The sequence below is a fragment of the Mytilus edulis genome, chromosome 10, assembly GCF_963676685.1.
Source record: "Mytilus edulis chromosome 10, xbMytEdul2.2, whole genome shotgun sequence".
Taxonomy (NCBI): Eukaryota; Metazoa; Mollusca; class Bivalvia; order Mytilida; family Mytilidae; genus Mytilus; species Mytilus edulis.
The window spans coordinates 64034483-64056014 of record NC_092353.1 but is presented as its reverse complement, the minus strand read 5'-3'; the positions used below and the strand labels follow the sequence as shown (position 1 = coordinate 64056014).

At 30.4% G+C, this 21532-nt stretch overlaps 1 protein-coding gene across 1 annotated transcript in view; it reads right to left on the bottom strand.

Annotated features, from left to right (window-relative positions):
• The window catches only part of LOC139491680 (serine-rich adhesin for platelets-like), a 29357-nt gene extending 8105 nt beyond the window's left edge, over positions 1-21252 (bottom strand). Inside the window, exons 1-3 of the mRNA XM_071279490.1 lie at positions 20645-21252; positions 3952-4217; positions 5-1040 (exon numbers count right to left, since the gene is read on the bottom strand). Coding sequence (XP_071135591.1) covers positions 5-1040; positions 3952-4217; positions 20645-20924 — 1582 coding nt within the window. The 5' untranslated portion in view covers positions 20925-21252. The remainder of the gene's footprint in view (positions 1-4; positions 1041-3951; positions 4218-20644) is intronic.
• Between the last annotated feature and the right edge of the window lie 280 nt (positions 21253-21532).

Below are 21532 nucleotides of genomic sequence, written 5' to 3'. Positions count from 1 at the left end.
TTACCAGAAGATGACTGTCTATCCTCCTTTGATCTTCCTTTGTTAATCTCCCTTAGTTTGACAGAACTTGTCCAGTCTTTGGGCAGATATTCCCATGGAGATTCAGATCTTCTTGTCTGCCTCCTTGGCAAGGTATTACTTTCATTACAATAGTAACTACCTGGACCAATATTTCTCCTCATTTCAGCAGTGGTGTTATTAAATACACCATCAGGCATACTTGGCATTTTAGAACGTGCTAAATTTGACCTGGCCATATCATCATTGAAGTCTATTGCATCTAAATCTAAAGACTTTGGTCGAGGTCGAGGTTTATCATTGTTTAGTGTTTTAGCATTGTTTCCATTGACCAGTATTTTGATCTTGTTGCTAATGATACTGGATCTTTTCGTTGAACGTGATATTCTACTTGCACATGTCCCATTACTAGCCAGACTTAATGAGCTACCATGGGCATTTATATTGCTAACAACTGACTGTCTTTTTTCGTGGGGTTTGTATAATCGTACACATCGAGGTAGTGATTTTGAACGTTTACATGGCAGGAACTTCATTATTTTTCTTTCCTTCATTAAAACTTCTTCCTCAATTCTATCTTCAATCTTTGCATCAATTTCATCAAAGTATTTAGCCATGTTTTCATCCCTCTCTACTTGATCAACTGCAACATCTAAATCATCAAACAAATAATCTTGAACATCGTGACCACTTGTACTTTTTCTTTTTCTTTCAAACTTTTCTATTTCCTTCATTATATCTTCAGGTACACCAGAAATACTTTTTCTTTTCTTTTTCTTCTTTGCATCTTCCCTTTCAATATGTAGCAGTGCTTGCCTAAATGATTCCATTTTTTCAAAGCTGTGTCCAGATGTGTTAATAGAAACTTTTTCAGAAGGTGGGAACCTAGGAACATCATATGGTTTTTCTTTTTCCTGGTCCTTCTTTTCTTCTTCTGTATATAATTCATCCAAACTTGTGATAGTTTTTGGTCGAGTTTTCAGCTTTTTGTACTTTTTCTCAAATGTAAATACTGACTGCATCTGTAGAAAACAAGGTCATTGTGTTAATCAAAGAACTAATTCCACTTTCTCTACCATGAGGTAATAGTGTTTGCTTCACTGTTTTGCTTTTTGTTTTTTTCTTGTGTTTGTAGTGATTTTGTTTAATTTATTGATACATTTCCATAAAGTAGGTTAAATGCTGCATGTGGAGCAAGATCCGCTAACCCTTACTTGCACTTAAGATCATCACCCATATTTTTGTGGGTTTCATGTTTGAAGCGCCCATAAATGAAAAGACAGAATTATTACAATCAATGAACTAAGTATTCAGTTTTATTATTTAATATTGTCTTTATCCACCATTTTCACCAAGGTTTTGAGCACATATACTCACGACGATTTTAATGTACAATTGTTGTAACTATAATGTGTCTGTACAGGTGTCATATTTATAGTAATATGGTCTTTTTCTGAGTAATGACTAATTTTGTCAGGATAGATTATTTTTTATGGTTATGTGTTTATTTTCTATAGAATATATTTAATGTAAGCAGTTAACAAACTGACTACCAGTTGCCTTTTCTCACAAAATATCTTACAAGTAAAATTGATTTGCGAGTTATACTGAAATGTCTATTACTTTCAATCAATTTTTCTTTGAATATTTTAGACTTAAATTCTATTATGCTGTAATTCATGTTTCATGACACTGTATTTGACTACATGAGTTTATAAGAAAAGTTTGATTTCTTGTTAAATGTGTTGAGATTCGCTAAAATAACTAATACAGTTTGTACCACAATGTACCATGTCTAGTATTTTATTAAACCATTAAACTAAAAAAGAAATGTGAAATGTAAAAGTGGCTTTTTCACAAGATAAAAGATTTAAAACTTGAAGGAAGAAGGATATATATCAAATTCAAATCTGGAAAATATCTAAAAATGGCAATGATAACAAAATTTAACACTGATATTTTTAGAGTCACTGGGAAGTAAATTTTCAATAAAGGTGCATACAATAAAATTGAGAATGGAAATGCGGAATGTTATTCATTAAATAAAATTGTATTTATAGGTTTCCATTGAATTGAGATTCATGTTGCTGTAAAGTAGCATTTGTTTGGATTTCACAACATCCTTTTTTAACTGTTTGAAAGAACTGTATGTAAAACAGCTACTTCCTTCTAATTTCTTTTAGGTGATGTGAAATCCAAACAAATGCTATAGATACTTTTGACTAAATTAAATCAGTAATATAACTGTTTGATAATTGTTTTATATAAGATTGGTGTGACCTTAAGACCTGCAACCATTGCTATGTATTAATTCTAATGGAAGGGGATGGCAAGATTGATAAATTCCTATTCCCAAAAATACAAATGTGTACAATTCAGTTGTGCCAAGGCTGTGTTAGTGTGAGATCATTTTGACATTCATTGTTAACTGTGCTTATTTTACAGCAAAATGAATCTCAATTTAATGGTAACCTATAAATCCAATTTTATTTGATTAAATATGCATAGTATAGACCAATATATCAAATTAGCTTTAACATATTCTTTTATACCAGTTATTCATCAGATTTTTAATCAAAACTTGGTTAAACTTATTATAAGCCTATAAAGGCAATGCTGTTAAGTGATTTGTTTTGTGGAGTTTAAATTTGGCTATTTCTAGTTTTATTTTTCTAAATTAATCTTAAATTCTTTGATAAATTTAAGCACAAAAAAACTTCACTCACTCACTGAACTCATAAAATGACAACATTTAAAATAGAGAAAAACTGGAAAACTGACACAAATTGACTTGTGCAACTGCTACATCTTTAATACCAATTTATTATTTGTGCGAGTGGTTTTGTTTCTTTTTCTTCTAGCAATTTCTGTGGGACTGTGCTCATTGTTAAAGATGATGAACTAAATGATGAACTCCAAATGTTGCCTTTAGCATCATTATAATATTGGGATCTTTCAATTTGACAATTACACCAGTTGTTTTTTTTACTTAATATGACTATCTGTTCCATAAAGTTGAAAAATGTGAATAATATTTCGAATATACATAAGCATTTTAAGGAAAATCATGTAATTTGTTATTTTTTCTTCTCTAAACTACTTACTCAAGTTTTACATATTATATGAATGTTTATTGCTGTATGATGTCACACCAATGTTAGATTTAAGGTCTATTCATGCAAAGGTGCGTTTTGTCACAATCTTTACAAATATATAGATCTTCTAGGTCACAAATAATCGAATATACATCTTTGATCCTTTACTGAATGTTCAAACAGACAGAAACATGATCCACCCAAATACCAATGTTCAATTATTCTATAAGTAAAAACTCTGGTCTCACTTTTTATCTTACATTTTAATCATTTCACAAGGGAAAATTAAGTTATTGATAAAAATCATCAATATCCACTAGTATTATATATAGTTTCCAATCTGTTTGTTAAATTGTATTTTAGATATTATAGTCCTTTTATTCATTTATACAGCTTTAGGTAATGTCATAACCAAATTACATCCTTTCAAAAGAATATATTTCAAGTATCAAAAGTTGTACAAACTAAAAAAAGATATTTTACAACTATAATTTTTGAAAATAGAAAAGGAAATTAAAACAAAACAAAACAAAATCCATTGCATAGCCAGAAATTACAGAAACATAGGATCTTTATAATCTACTTTTAGGCCATGTAAAAATATAATAACTTCGGATATCATGTGCAACCAAATTTTTAACTTATCCTTGTTTTTGCCATCGAAGGAGAGAGAAAACTTATCTACTGTTCATTTTCACAATAGAGAGTGAAAAAGTAAAACAAAAATATTCATCTGTCCATTTTAACTTTCTTTAAAATAGATGAGAATTTGCGATTTTGACTACCCATGAAGGTCTTGCACCTTTGGTTTGGCAATAATGAAGCTTATAATGTATACCTTTCTTGGCAGATTGAGATCAGGCGTTCTAACTTTATGTTCATTAAGAACAACTGGCCATATCCTGAATAAGCTTTCCGTACATAAGCCATCTTTCCTGTACAAGTCGGCCCCTCTAAGTTTACAGGCTGGTGTTTGATTAGCAGCATGGTACCTGTCTGATATACAATGTGGTCGACTGTCTTCTGTCAACAAGTTTATTTCAAATCCATGTTTGGCTGTGTGATGGTCATCGACTCGACTATATGCAGAGAGGTCACCAATAGCTAGAAAAGAAAATTTCAATCATCAGTTAAGTTTGCTATTTAAACGGAACATGTGGTAAAAGTTATTAAATCGTATTTTCATCAATAAACAAGTTTTAAACTCGAACAGTGATTTCAATATTTTGTCTCTAGCAAAATAATGATGCATTTTTTTTTTAATGAAGAATTTTACTATATTAATTCACTAGATTATTCTGCAGAAATTTTATCAATAGAATTCAATAGCTGTTTCATTATTAAAATTGATATTAACCTTGTGTCAACTAAAGAAGTATTGATGACTATTTGGTAATGTTTTATAAAGCAAAAACATCGTGATAATTAATGGTATTCTATCATTTTGTATTGATTGTGTATTGTTAAATTTGACAGTTTATTATTTTATAGCCAGGTGATACAAAGAACAATATACTATTCTTATTTATTTCATGTTAACGGCCATTTGTCAGGCAAAGTATGACCTAAACGAAGCAAGGGGGTCTAGAATCATGGTCTTTCCTTAGGGTTTAATTAGGCTTTCACCTGAAATCAAATACCCTGTAAATTAAGAAGCTTTTACAGATAAAATTAAAATTGTTGACAAAATTAATGATATCATTGAAATGCCCAAAATAACTTTTATGAATTTTGATAGACAAACTTGGTTAAGTTATGGGAGGATTTAATTACCTTCTAGAAAGAGCAATTAAATAATTTGATATTTTCATTATGCTGGTAACTTGCAATATCTAAGCTATCTATACACCTTATAGCTATTTGGAAATCTGTTCAGCTTGATTTTTTAACATCATACAACAATCACTTTTCCATTGAGGCATCAGATATTTTCTATTATGACATCCAAATTTTACAGAAACTTTTTTGATGTCCATTAATGGTATTCAAATAGCGATAAGTACACGTATAAGAATCCTGTATCATCCAAAATGTGCAATTTTACAGCAATTTCCTGTATCTAAAGCACCTAGCTCATTCAAACTGTTTTGAAAAAAAGAATTGTTGTAGAGTGTATACCCAGTTTATATTGACCCTCAGATTCCTTCTGTTCCAGTATCAGACACAGACAGTATACCAGGTTGACACAGATTATACAAGTTTGTAACATACAGTTTTATATTTACACAATCAATACTATTTTCCTAATATTGGATGGTAGATATTTATATTGGTAGCAGACTGACATGTCCAAACAAAGTTAGATAATACATATATATTGTAATAATAGTGTATAGATAGTTAATTATTTATACAAACTGATTTGAATTTTAGTATTAATCTATTTAATCATTATGTTGATCCTGTTTCAATATTCACGATGTAATGAATTTAAAATGCTTGAACTTTATTTTTAATATATCCATTTAAAAAAATATATACAAAAACTGCATAAATCAATTTTCAATAAGTTTAGAATGCTGATCAATGTTGATATAAGCAGTTTTCATGGAGTTCTAAGCAATTATTGCTTTAAAGTATCAATTTTCTCTATCGATTGAAAGTTGAATTGCATAAAACATATATTATGACAAATATTTTCATAAAGTCAATACATGCATGTTGAAGTCACATTGGATATCCATTAAATATGTATAATCCAATTGTATGGATAGATAAAATACCTGTTCTCCTTTTAACCTATTGTAATTTCGCAAACAAACCACTATTAAAACACAAATTCTATTTTTGAAAAAAGTGTACAAGTACAAAAAAAATGCAAAAATAAAGCCAATAAAAACTACCAAATGAACAATCTAGCAACTACAGGAATTTCATGTTGCATGTTACTACTGCATAATTAATGGAATGTGCTCTATGAACTTATAAATGATTATTAATTCGCTCTGTTAGTTTTAGCTTTACAAAGATTGTAAACATAGAAAGCAACAACAAAAAAAAGGTTGACCAAAAGAAATGACTGCATGCAGTAATAGAACAAAGTTGAGTCAAGTTTAGCTGAGGGTTTTGATACTGTTGCTGGCCTATTAATTAGCTTAACTCATTTTAATACTTTATACTATTAAAGTTTGTACACAAATTATTACCAATGATAATCAATAATGATTATTTACTAAGTGACAAAGTACATTTGTAAATATAAATAATGATTATTCACAATCAGTTCAGAATTAATTAATACTAATGTTAGTTCTGAAGTTCATCAATACATAAAGCAATTTTAATTATGAAAAGGAAACAAATTTAATGGTATTAACTCATGTATTCTTTAACCCAGTGGAATAAAAGGCAAAATAATTGGAATGAACAAATGATTGATTACAATGTGCTGATCCAAAATGTGATTAATAAAAGGCACCACAAATTTTGATATAATGAAGAATGGACATAAGATAAAAAGGCATAACCAAAAAATAAACTATCTATTTAGTAGTCCCAAGTAATTATGTTACAATTTCTGTTAAGAGCAAGTAATAAGATCTGAAAACCATCTTAAAACCATAAAGACATTAACTTGTTTATATATATTATGAACTTTTGATATTCATTAAAACTTCATAAAGACAAGAATGTATGGGATGAAATGTCTCGCTGGCTTTACTTTATGCTGATAGATATAAGAAGATGTGGTATGGTGCCCATCTGTGTAAATAAGGTCCAGTTTAGGTGAATCCTGCCTGAGAGACATGTGACATGTATCCCATATACATGTACCAAACATGTTTATCCTATATTTCATAAGAAATTATTTCACATGACCAAAAAACAAACTCTACAGTAAGTCACTTAACCATGAAAACAAGGTCAAGGTGACAGATATAAACTTTGTAAAATAAGGCTTCTGCATACATTTAGGTAATATGTTGTATAAAGTATCCCGGTCTTCTACCTTGTGTTAGATAAAGCTTTATACAAAAATTTGCTGTGGTCCTTGTTGCTGCTGGATAGTGATTCCTTTAAATCACATTCTGCGACTTTCTTTGCAGGCGTGTTATGACTGTGTTTGAATTTCACTAAAATTTTATTAATTTGCTCCGTAACTTTTATCCTTAAATAGTTGTACAGAATATTCTGGTTAATTATGTTTTCAAATAATCTGAAAATTTTTGACAAAACACCATACATACCATAGGAGCAGTAAAAGTTATCCATTATGTAAATCTAATTATCTGTGTCCGATTAGGTCACAACTCTGCATTATGGTCTCATATTCAGTATACCCTACAAGGTATCGACCCCCAGCCAATTTGAGTTATGTATATTTAATGGACAGTTATTGCACTGTGTCATGTGTAAAGTTACAGTTAATTTTACCTCATGGTTTGGCTTAGGTTTCATATGGACTTAAGATTACTTACAAACAGTGACATGTACTTCATTAACCTGTAACTTAATATAGGGTTCCAAATTAAAAAAAACAACAATATAACCATGATAAATGTGTATGTATTTCTTAATTTGCCAACACATATCAGTGTTCTTGTCAGTTGGAAATTGTTGGTTATATATTGCCCTGAGCACTTAAAAGTTTCCTTACACAATGAAAAAGACTCCATGATCATCAATATGTACATTTGTAAGTAAAGTAATTTAAACCAATAAAGCAAACCATACAAATGAATACCATTCTTTTTATTCAATATTTATAAAGTAATTGACCCTTGAGTGTCAGACCTTCAGACTGTTTTACAATTTTACTGGTCAAATTAGAAGTTTTATCATAGAACTATTAAAATAAAATCAATGTTTTGGTAAATACTATCAAGGGAACATTGTGTTTCCAAAGGCATGTGCTGTCTAACCAACAACTATACCATGCACATGTCTTACTTGTGCATCAAGACATTGTGACACACATCACTCTTTATTAATATCTGAATATAAAGTTGTCAAGAAACATTATTGATATTCAATGTTTGCAGGAGAAGTGTGTCCAGTGTTGTCAACACAACATGAGACATGTGACAAACAATAAAACTGTCACTGACACTGGTCCACCTGTCCATCAAGGTAATGTTACCATAGTCCAGGTAACCCACAACTTTCAATACAGCCGACTGTGTCTTCAAAATATATTCAACCCAATCTTTTATACTGATATTTAATATCCAAAACTGCATTTGCCATCATGGAAACATCTGTGTTGAAGATATAAATTGTTTCCATGATCATCCATAAGTGCTAGTTTAATTCAAGCCATTGTATTTCAACAAAGACTATGATGAAGCCTTTCATTATGATTTTAATACACAGTAAATTTATAGCCTGTTTGAAAGCATCAATACTTTATCAGGGATAAAAATAAAAGATGGAATTACATTTATATCAAAAAGACATTAATGCATCAATTTTAAAATAGGTTATATATTGAATAATTGTAATTTGTGTTCTAAATAAGACTATACTAGGCAACTAACAGTTTTGTCATGATAATTTTGAAGAACGATTTCATGGTTACAGTCGGTTTCCTATAACATTTTTTTATATCAAAAGTATGAGGTGTGATTTTTTTTCCCAGTAGTTTTCTTCTCACGAGTTGTTGCCATTGTTCTTTTTCCAGTTTCAGCAAGCATGGCACCAAACATAATAAATAAAGAGGGAGTAATTTCAATACAGAGCCAATAAATGCACATAATAATGCCTCTGCAGAGCTTCTGAATTAAAGGGTAATTGTTTCATCACAATTCCAATTGTTGTTATTATTGTTGCCACGCACAGCTCCCTACACATTATGTCAGTGGTATAAACTGTCAAATTATAAATATGACATGTCATAATTGTTGTCACACAGAGCTACCAGGTTGGCTACTTTAATTTAAGTGGTTTAATTGATTTTACAACCATATCTTTACATGGTTCATTACATGATAATTATCTTTGATTATGCAACATTAAATCATATGGAATAATTTTCCATTGATTTTTTGATTGATGTTCTCATGTAATGGCTCCCAGTTTTGGCTACAAATTAATTAGGAAGATGCTCAGATAATAAGAGAAAATGAATGCAAGCATTGCATGCAATGGTCTCCTAATAAAGCATATCAGATCTGTAAAGTAATAGTATGGAAAGTATTATGTATCAGTAAATGTTGAATGTTTGTCTGTTGGCTTGCCCATCATTTAAAATGGCTTCTTTTGTAGAATAATTTGATTATTACAATGTATTAGTGGCTTTCGTCACAACTGTACGGTTGCATAATGATTACTTGCGTCCATTTTATTTGAACTTTGGTGGAAAGTTGTCTCTTTGGCAATCATATCTCATCTCCTTATTTTTATACTAATAGCAGAGAAGCTGCTAATAACTATTTTAAGTCATTGGTTCCATCTGACAGGAGATCAAACCCACTACCTCCTGCACTTGAGGTGAGCAGCATCAAGGCCACAGAGGCAGTGATCAACAGATAGAGACCACAGAGGCAGTGATCAAACAGAAAGAGGATGAGTTACAGATTCCTCAAATGCTCACACTTTAGAACTTATCACTGTTAAGTTACAGTTCTTGTCCATTCGTTTTTGATGCGTTTTGTTATTTGATTTTGCCATGTGATTATGGACTTTCCCAATTGATCTTCCTCTAAGTTCAGTATTTTTGTGATTTTACTTTTTACCACATCTGTAGTCAAAGGGGGGGGGGGGGGGGTCCAAGGGGTTCTTATGAACCCCCTCTTTAAAACAAATATTAGCACTGTTAAAGTCGACATTCTGTTTGAATTGCAACTGTATAAGTTGAGTATGATTGCTTCGCTAGTCCATGTAACCCCCCAACCCCCCTGGAAATATTCCTGGCTACGGTCCTGAGCTACTAACCAAATATGAAGTCATTCTGTTCTGTAGTACTGGAGAGATGTGTGACAAACAATATTAAGATCAATTTCTACATATTAAAAAAATTTCAAATTTAATTGGCAATAAAAATATGTTGATCAGTCCTATTTGAATTACCTTATACATAAAGATTGGACTATATTTGACCTAAAAGATCAGATAATTTCCACTTTAAACTGATTTTGTAGTCATACTTATAATATACAGTTTCTAAAAATAACACTCTTATCCAAGTTATCTTTACAGAATAGTACTTCTGAACAAAAGAATATGGTTTTATTTCAACCATAAGCCAATGACTCACTAATAATCTGGTATAAGATGTTTGTCTTTAGAATTATTCCTTTAAAGAAATTGATTTATTATGAAAACAATAAAAAGTGCTTAATATAAGTAATCCATTCAAATGTCCCTCCTGGTTGTAGCAGTCACATAGTTCTGTTTTTGTCTATCGTCTTTGATCAAGCATTTGCAGATTATCGTATATCAGTAGTCTGCCCTTGTGTCAACTCTTTGTATTTTACTTTCAAATTGCCCTTGGACGACACAGACATTAAAAAAAAAATCTTTGATATCAGCCTAGTATAAAACATATAAATATAGGCTCAGGCAGAGACATATAATACAATATTGTATTATATGTCTCTGGCTCAGGCGAGTCTAATTTCACCAATAATTTAGATTGATGTTGTACCTCTACCGACAAAACTTTTTCTAAACAATAAATGAACAGTGGCTGTTAAAAATTAATACCCATGTAAATTTAACAACTCTTTTTGATGGATTAATATAATACTGGCTCTGAATTTCGCTTTCTTGTTTTTCACTTTTTCTTATTTTAATGGATCGTTTTTGTTCTTCATATTTTTTTTTTCATTTTAACATGCAATAGAACTAATCTTGCAAACAATATGGTTTATAAAGAGGTGCCAGAATTCTATGGATTTTTCTTTTCTTTTTACAGTGCCCTTGGTAAATATAAACCTTGCACCTAATGCATTTCCAAGTTTAAATGTTAAGAACTGATCAGGAACAGTGATTTTGATCTGTGCTGGTTATATTATGGCTCTGTACTGACATTTTGACTTTTAGAAGGACAATAGCATGTCACCTCCTGTATGGGGTTTAATCCTTCCATAATCCTTTAACTGCTGAACTAACTTTACCCTTAACATTTAACAACTTCGTGTAAATTTCATTTCAGCTTTCATTACTCCATTTCTTCATTATCACGTTCATGATGCTCTGGCGTGTTAAATTTGATGAAAGGTAAAAAATTAAATGTTTTTTATTCATGAGTGTAGCATTACATGTATAACTTTTTCATTACTTTATAACAAAGACCCATTTTTAATTAAAACAGGATAGAAAACTAATCAGAATTACCAAATGCAGTCACAAATTGCAGTTTAATTCCATGGAAACTGGTCCAATTAAGTGTTTAAAATTGCAGGTCAATCACTGACACAACAGAGAAATACAAAAGTTCTTTGCTAGTCTTAAGACTTCATTGAAAGCAAGTTACTGGAGCAAACAGTCACACAATACATTCATTTCAAGTATCCTTAATTGATTTGATCTTATCCAAACTACAAATGATAGGTCAACAAAAGAGAAACTCAAATACAAACTGTAATATGTTTACCTTTAGAGATGACGCCTTCTGAAATGTACATAAAGTTTTAAAACAATGCGACTTGTGAAGGTTTTAGGCAGACATTGACCTAGAATGAAAGAATGACAAGCATCAGGGTTGTCAGAAACTTCCTGAGAACTAAATCTTCAATGTCAATAGCTCCTTATAAGAAATCACTGTATCATATACAAAGCTTAATAATACTGCAATTTCTATCATTCTGTCCTATAAACACACTATCAAACTATTTAGATCCCTTCAAAACATTTATAATCATACAGTCTCTAAGACTCTTTATCATTTTTTGATTTTCTGTCCATTTTCCCCCAAAAAATAGACAAATAATTTTACTGTTTTACACTACTTACGTTACTCAACATTGTTTTGTAGCATGAATATAAAGTCTGGTGAATACATTATTTGGAAAATTGCATAGAAGATTTCTGCATGAATTTGTTTAAGAAAGTTAGTTGCAGGCCATGATTTTCCTCCTTGGAGATGATCTTGAGGTCTCATTCATTAATGTCAGCACTAACCATGATTGTGATCGAGTCTGTTAAATCAGTGCTTTAAGCTTAACTGTACTACAGAAATTAGAACACCCTTCGTCCATTAGTACCTTGATACAGTTTCTTTAAGTTAAACATAATTAATTAATAGATATCTGTCGTTTCAAGGATCAGACATTTATTTAAATAAATGTCACAAACTATTACACATTCTGACAAAAACCAGGTAAAACAACCTGTACCTTTATAAATGATATCCTAACAGGACTATGAATCACCTACTCTTCACCTTTAAGACTCAATTCTTGTTGGTCTTTCCATAACATTAACTTCTTATAACTTTTATGGTTAGAGGTTTAAATGTATCTGGTTGTGGGAAAGATTCAGAATTTTGGCAATGATATCTTATTCGAACTAAGCTTGAGAATTGTCTGTGATTAACATAAAATTTGGATCTATAATTTTCTTTTTGTTAGTGGTTATATGATATACATTATAAAACTTATCCTAGGAAATAAACATTTACTGTAATGTAGGAAAAATAACTTTTAAACATTCTTCAAAGTTGAATGAAGTGTAAATTTTTTCAATAATTGTTATTATCAAAACTGATACATAGTTAAGAGCTATTCACAATTTTCTCAACTATTTCCCAATTTCTAAAATGTCTTCTTTATGATTTTATTAAATGTAAAATCTACCACTAAGAATTAAAAGAACAACAAAAACAAGGAACTTAAATATAATTATATACCATATTTATCGAGATAAAGTAGTGCCACAATACAAACCAGGACATTACACTGTTTATGTAGGCACATTCTAGCATGGCCTGCAATTGGAGTAAATCTCCTGGTTGATATTCAAGAGCCTGCATTTCCTATCATGATTTCCTTAATAAAGGTTTGCTGCTTTCAAGGATCCTTTTGTACTTTTAAAGGGCTTATTGCAGGATTTGTACTTGCATGAATAACACAACAGGTGCCACATGTAGAACAGAAACTGTTTACCCTTTCAAAGCATCGGAGTTCACCCCCAGTTTAAGGTGGGTTCATTAGTTGTTTTTTTACCCCAGTTTTAGGTAGGTTCATTAGTTGGTTTTTTTACCCCAGTTTAAGGTAGGTTCATTAGTTGTTTTTTTACCCCAGTTTTAAGTAGGTTCATTAGTTGCTTTTTTAAAGTTTTTTTTAAGTTTTTTGTCGTTTTGTCATTTTCCTTTTTCTGCCATTGGATACAAATTTAGACCTGGATATATATTAAAGGTGTTTTCCCCACTACTTTATTGTGTATCTCCCTTGATCAAAAATGCAATAATCAGTACTCAGTACTTATATCTAGATAAAAATAGAGGTAACAATCCAGACTAGAAACAATGATATATCTATCTGCTCAATCAAACAAATCCCACTGATTTTCTTATCACAATCATGCAATGTTGACAAATACAAATTATACTTGATTTTAGAAACGTGGGTATGAGGCCAATAGATCCACAGGAAAAAAGTTATACAAACAAAGATAAAATTCCTTGGTACAAATTATCACCGGGGTTTTGGATAAGATATCCCTCTTATATGGACTTTAAATTTGTGAGATGCTCAATATTAATGAATAATTTATGTCCAAGCCCTCTTTGTTTTAGGTTGCACATTAATGTCAAGTATTGGTTTCATGAGGGTTTAAGTTTTGGGCCTGCCATGAAGGAGAATTTACACCTAGGAGAAGTCCAATAAATTACATTATCAATGATTGATTGATCAGTTATTGCTTTACAGGCATCAGCACAAAAAAGGCTACATCATGCAGAGTATCATTGATTGAGAATAGATGAAGTATTTGCAAAGAAGTCTACTCTTAATTTGAAAATGAGTTTCTGCAATCTGTAAACCTTTATTAGATATCTTTCAGGCAAATTCAGCTTTTGTCATCTGTCTTATAAAAAAAAGCTGATTTGGAAATCTAGGAATATTTCTATAATGGTCCTTAGGTCAAATTAGAGAAAAGATATGGTTTAAAACTCAAAGATAGAAATTGACTACACTCATTTGGGCGGAAAACATTACCAATAACTCAATTACACTTTCCACAGGAAACAAAAGATAAACCTCACTAAAAGTATTAGACCAGGCTAGCGTCAGAGTTTGGGTCTAGAAGATTATCATGACAATGAAATGGACAGAGATGTTTTGACTTAAGGCATCCTCAAACATTAAACAATTAAACTTAAAATAATTAAGTCAACCACAATAAGTTATGTATATATTTCTATTTTCAAAAGTTTGATTGTTTCATTCACCTATCCTGTCCATATGTTATATATCACTTTGTTATTCTTTACAAACAATGTCATATATCATTCATAAATAATAGCTTGGTGGTTAAATAATTAGCATGTTTGTATAATTAAGTGAAATATCATATTCAAGTTAAATCTAGCCCAGCAAATTTTTATTTGATCAACATAATCCATTATAAGACAAGTACCGCAAACATTCAATTTTTCCGTCTTTTTGAGAAAAAATACAAATCCGGAAACTTACATAAATACAAAATGGGTACATGGCAGAGAAAGCAATGATAAACCCCCAAAAAATAATTCAAATTGACAACTTAACCGAAAGAAGTTAACCTGACACAATACATATGATGTATCAAAATTCTCTATCATGTTTTATGATATCACTTTTCTACATAGCGTGATAAACCCTAACAAATTAAACAGCTTAAAGGAGAAACCCCCACATTATAGGGAAACAAGGATATAGTGTTTGTTCTCATGTGACAGGTGCATCATACAAAACTACATTTTTATGCCACAATGAATAAACTGAAAAAGCTGATTTTGTACAAGACGATTTGTTTATAAACACTGTAGTTTGTGGTAGTCTATCTAAATTTTTGAGGTCAAAGGTTTAACTTATCATCTAATTATTGATTTATTTTGGAAAGAAAATTCAATTTTAATACAATGTTTATGTCATTTTGTTTCCTTATTCGTGCAATTTTAAGACATGCAACATTTTAAATGTGAGGATTAGATAGTGTTTTGACAGTTCACCAGACAATTTATAGTGGTAGTTCATCACGATTATTTCTTAAAATCTTAATATATTGACAAGTTTCAAGCTAATACTTAATGAATGGGATACTTAATGTCAGTAATTACTATTTACTTATATAGTATTAAAGAGTGTTACACCCTTGCAACAAACAGTCTGTCTACTGGACCAATTTAAACACACACAAAAATTCAAACCTCACTTAAAATTGCTGGTTTGATGATTGCAATACAGCCCATTCATTCATTCAAAGAAAACACAATAAGTGTAAGCTTTCACATCATTGTGATGTAATAATAGGACATCAAAAATATACAAAGCTTTGAGGAATGCACCTTAAAAAGTGTATGTCAATATATAGAGGGTATCATTGAAGGGGGAGGGGTCCCAAATCCCGCTTATACTGCTTTGCCCATTTTTTGTATTCTTTTTATTATTAAAATAATTAAGCTTGTAATTTCACATGTCCCACATAACTTTGTTAATGAATTGTACATTTATTAAAATTTTGGCCCATTAATCATGTTTCAGAATTTAGTCTGTAAGTTCCAGTTTGCTGAACTTGTATATATTTTTTTAAGAGGTCAGCTGAAGCCTGCATGCTGTAGGATTTTCTTTCTGTGTTTTCTGCTCTTTTGTCTGGCTGTTGACTCTTTTAAAACACATTCCCCTTTTCTGTTCTCAATTTTATTTAAGGTGGTCAGATTACCAACCCCATGATTCTCATTCTATGGCTTTTGTCAGATTCTTGAATATAAAACCACTTGGCAATGGCTTTTGTTATTCTCATTGCTTATAAGTCAGATTGGCCTCAGTAGTTAGGTTGTTGAAAGTGGTATTAAACATCAACAAACAAATTACTCCCAATTTGAAGACAATGTTTCACAACTTTACTTTAGTTCATTGATAAATTTTGATTTCAATTCAAAAACATAAAACCTACTATAAAGATGTTTCACACACAAATAATGAAACTATTATTTAATATATCATGAAATATATACTTCCTCTCTCTGTAATGAAAACTCTCTCTCTCTCTGGTTTAATATTCAAAGAAAATTAAATCCTTATTTAAACACTGATGAATGACATTACACTCAATTCAAATTTGTTTTTTTTTAATTCATGATGAAATAAATCAACTAGACATCCTGTTATTTTTTTCAAAACAATATGTTTAAATAACAGGACCGGAAATTAACATTTTACAAAGTAACAATCCTTATTATATGCTTAACATTATTTCTTTTTTAGTAAAATTGAACAAAACCTATGTTAATAAATATTTTCAGGTTCAAACAAAATGGTTAAATCTTAAAAACTTTTACAATATCTACTCCAGATAGGAAAGGAAATTACTGTACAGGTGCTAAAATTTTAGATCAATACACTATATATTTGTTGACCTCATTTTGACAAGGTTTATTTGTTAAACATGATAAAAATCTTTGGTCACATCTTGTATCAGGCACATTGAGGGTTTTAACAAATATTTACACCTCTAAATTTCTACCATTCTTCAATAAAATTTTACAATTTTGCAAACTTAAGTTATCTTTATATTTAGAATGGTTTCACTTTACTTTTGTTCAATTCCATGTACAGGAATGGCTTCTTTTCCTTCTTGGATATGAATCTTTTTAAAAGCTGAAATATTTGTCTTTATAAGTCAAAACGTTTCTGCACTAACCAGGTAAATAAAGTGGACAAACAAAAATTGGTTGTATAATATTTTGTCAAGTTATATTATTGAATTTCTATGTATTTGTATTATCTCACAGCAAACAACTTTACAGTAGAGAAAACGAAAGTACAAAATGTACCTCATATCTTATAACGAAAAGACCTTAAAAAAGTACTTAGGGTATCTGGTGTCTCAATTATACATAAGGAGATCTTTAATCAAAGAACAAGTCTGTCATAGGAAGATCATTAATGTGCAACAACCACAAAGACCAGTGTTTATAGACCCTTCTATGGGCATCATACATGTACAACAACCACAAAGACCAGTGTTTATAGACCCCTTCTATGGGCACCATACATGTAGCAACTGATCAGACCAACATAAAAAGTATTCATGATTAGGATTTCCCTAGTTTTCTTCTTTTTATGCTTGCAAATGCATAAAGGTGTGATTGGCACTTTTTGGTGAATCATGACAGAATTGGTGAGGTCTCCTTTAATAAATAATATGGCCCAAAAAATTAGAAAGTTGAATTTAAAAAAAATCTTTGCTTTGTCTGATCAAAATTACTCCATGCCCATTTATAGATCAATGGTTATCTCCAAAATATGTCCTTCATGAATTTTATACTCACTTTCCCTGTACCGTATGTGGGAAATGAGTGTGTAAACTTTCATTTGTCTAATCTGAACAGCACTGAACTGTTACATGGAATCCTTAGTATAGTTCCTTTAAATTTAAGTACCTTTTAAATAAATAGCAAAAATTGTTTGTTCTATATATATAAATAGAAGGCATTCTACATGTTGTATATGTATAGTGCAAAGTTAAACCCATATGCTTACAAACAAAATATCAAAACAATTATATCCCAATTCAATAGATCCCCAGTGATACAAAAGTTAAGCAAACAATTGTTTATATATTTACTAAGTTTTTTGTCTATATCTTTATATTTCGGTATATTTGTAATGGTATCATTATCTATAGTATGGTATCTATTACAGGTAACTGGATAGTCTTTACCTTAACAAGGTACAATGTATATTAGTAATGCGTGGTAAAAGATCAAACGAAATTCAGGTGTAAAGTTTTGACCTATCATTTCTTGTCATCATCTGACTATAGGCTATTATTCTTAAATTTTCTACCTTTACTCTGAATATTGATATTATTTCTGTTATGTATAATTCTTTTTCAACAAAGAAAAGTTTGTATAACATGTATATAGAGGCTTAACAGACATTCGTTTGATCTTCCAATTATTTTACCCATCAGACAAAGAATCAGTGTCTTTATACATAACCTTATAAAACTGGATGTTCTTAAATAGTGTACTTAAAACAAATAATGTTATATTCTTTTGAGTACTAAAAATTTTTAAAATAAAATACTAAAGGAACATATTGAAACTATAGATGATGACAAACTGAATATGCCACAGCAGAAGTTGAAATATGACTAAAAAAAAAGCAACCTTTCATTTGTGCATGTTGTGCGGTTGTTTACAAGATTTTTAGGACACTGAGAACAGCCTTCAACAACGAGCAAAACCCATGCTGAATAGCAACCTATAAAAGGCCCTGAAATTGATGACAAACTAGAAACATACAACTGTTGTCACAATTACCATCTTATTAGACTTATTTTATGATGTGCACATAAAATAAACTTTGATAAACATGTAAATTTGTATGCATGTTAAAAACTACTGTCACCTTCAAACTTCTATTTCCATAAACAATGATAATAAACTTTGTTTTATAATTAAACTAAATGTGTATCCTTTATCATCTACATTTGTACTGTTATAAGCATAATAAAATTTGAAATACAAAAAACAAAGCAAACATATTTGTTTGAATCAAATGCAAATATATACAATGACAGCTCCACTAGACTTATACATGTAGGCTGTAAGTATTGGAAATAGGAATGCAGCCTATTCAAAGCCTGTTGCCAGAGCTATATTTTACTGCATGCATGATAAAAAAAAAAGTCCTTTTGTAAGACATATATATATATACATCATGTACATAGTATATACATTTGAATATGTAAATAACCTCAAATGTATTTAATTGTCTTTTTCATGCTGCTTTGGACCCCTTTTCAGGTGTGCATCCATGATGTGAGGTTAGAGGCTGTGTGACCCCTAAAATTTCAGTGAGGGAGCAAGGCAATACATTTTGTTCTACAAACAGTTATGTCAAAAAGTTAAACTATAGTATATATATTTTCCAATTTGAGGGGTGTGCAAGGAGAACCCGATCTGTATCAAACCAGCCTCAGTTTTTTTGTATTTCCCACTTGTGATTTACATGACTTAGAACTTGCCCTTTCTACTAAGAGATTTCAATTCAGAATAAGTACAACCTTCATACAATCAGATAAGTTTATATGTTCTTACAGTAAGTGGAGAATAAAAGTGTCTGTCTATGGTTTTAAATCTTGAACAAAATCCCTGAAAAAGTCAAGTTTATTGATGATCATTAGATGTGTTTAAAGATGTATGCCTCTTTACTTAAAAATTGAAATAACTGAATCTTCAAAATTGAAATAACTGAATAAAGAGAGATAGAGAGAGGGGGGCTTAGAAAGGACACTGTCAGACCATAATGCAAGATTTTGATGAAGACATTTCATCTTTGAAATATTTTGGGCTTTATAAAAGTGTGATAAACTGTAATTAATACAAACTGCCAGTTTAGCAGAATTTTTTTCATCAAATAGGATGTATGTGTATGTGCCCACTGTAGGCTTAAAATTTGCATTAAATATGTTTTAATTTGACTACCATTTAGCATGGTGCCTTGGGATATTTTGGCTGAGATTAAGCAGCTTTTATATGAGGCAACAATATGAAAGGTGTGACAAGTAGATCTTAGATTAATTGTAATGGAATGTCATTATTGTTGGTCTTGTCCCTCAAGGAAATTTATGATTTATGAACTAAAATAACAAGTTTGACCAGAATCATTTTTATAAAAAAATAATTGGTTCTTGTTTAGAGTTGTTCTAAAATACTGCTCAGGGACTTTTATAATGTGATATCTGAATATAATAATCATATATCCTGTCTTTTTATTTTTAAATTAAATTATTGTCTCTTTTGACTTTGGCACATATTCCCCATTTCTATTCTCAATTTCATACTTTTTTTGTCAAAGAAAGGCTTTAGTAAATTTATGTACATCTTTGTTTGAAGCAATAATATTAAATCTGTATCCTTGGTTTGATTTTGATTGTTATTAATGGACATTTGTAAACTTCTTCATAACATGCCTATTTACATGTTTACCTCAATTGTATGTGATAATTACTCAAGATTATTCAATGATCAATACACAATTAGTTCTTCAGGTAATTCTCTTGTGTAATCATAGTGTATCTATCTTAATTAGATAATTACTACCTGCCCAATACACATCAAGGAAACTGCTGATTAGTGAGATAGTCAATGATGTAATATTATAAATTATTTTGTAAACAAAATCAGAATGTACATAATGTTATTTACATTCATTAAGCCTAACGATTCTCTTTTATGATATATATATACTTTGTTATTTCGATTTACATAAATGCACATGGTTATTTAAAAAAATATAAGTACTCACATGTTAAAAAAAAATACAAAACATAAAAATAGTAATTATGTAATTAAAATTTTATAAATTGGGAGTGGGAAATAATTCAACTAAAATCATGCATAAATATTTTTAAAAAAAGTAATAACAGGTACTTACGAATTTTGACAGTTTTAGCGTCCAAATTATCAACATGATGTTGAATATGAACTATCTTTTTATTTATATTTTCAGTTCTTTCTAACACTTTTCGGCATTCATCTGAAATGTCACAGAAAATATCATCCGCTTGTCTAACTATACTGGCTAGTTGGTATAAAGCTCCAACCAAACAATTCGTAGAAAGTGTAATATGCACTTCCCCATCCCCACTTTCTCGTAGATTTAAAGGGTGTCCTCCTAAATTAGAGGGTTCAATCACCCTTTCTGCTAACGGCATAACTTTTCGGTATCTTATCCTGGAATATCCTTCATAATTTAAAACTTTTATCCGCACACCTGGTTTGTTTATTCCTTAACACGTTTGAACTGAAGCCGCCATGTTCCAACAATAAACTTGAATCGGGATTTCCCTTTGAAATGTAACGCAATGCAATAACGTTTTAACATGGATGTTTAAAGTTGTAAAAACTTATTCTTTCGCTTATATAAATCCATGCTTTAAACCTCTTATATTTAATAACAGTTTTTAATTATCTTCAGTGGAGTTGAACCTTCTTGTAAAAAAAACTCATTGACCATTCCGAATTTACCGGTGGGAGGTAGTCGTAATACAAGAATAGCCGCCAGGTAAAAAATCAAATTGAATGATCATCGGTTATCGTAAATTGTAAGATTTGTCGCATGATAGCAGCGCACTTTTAAAATTTGAATTTACAAGCAAATAGTTTGCAGATTTCAATCAACAAAGAGTCATAAAATATTTTTGAAATTGTATTCATATTTTTACAGGTATACCGATATTATATAATGCTACTGCAATGTAGTGGCTTAATTACTTGAACGGGCACTTGAACGAGAGGAAAGTTCTGCATACACGGATTGACA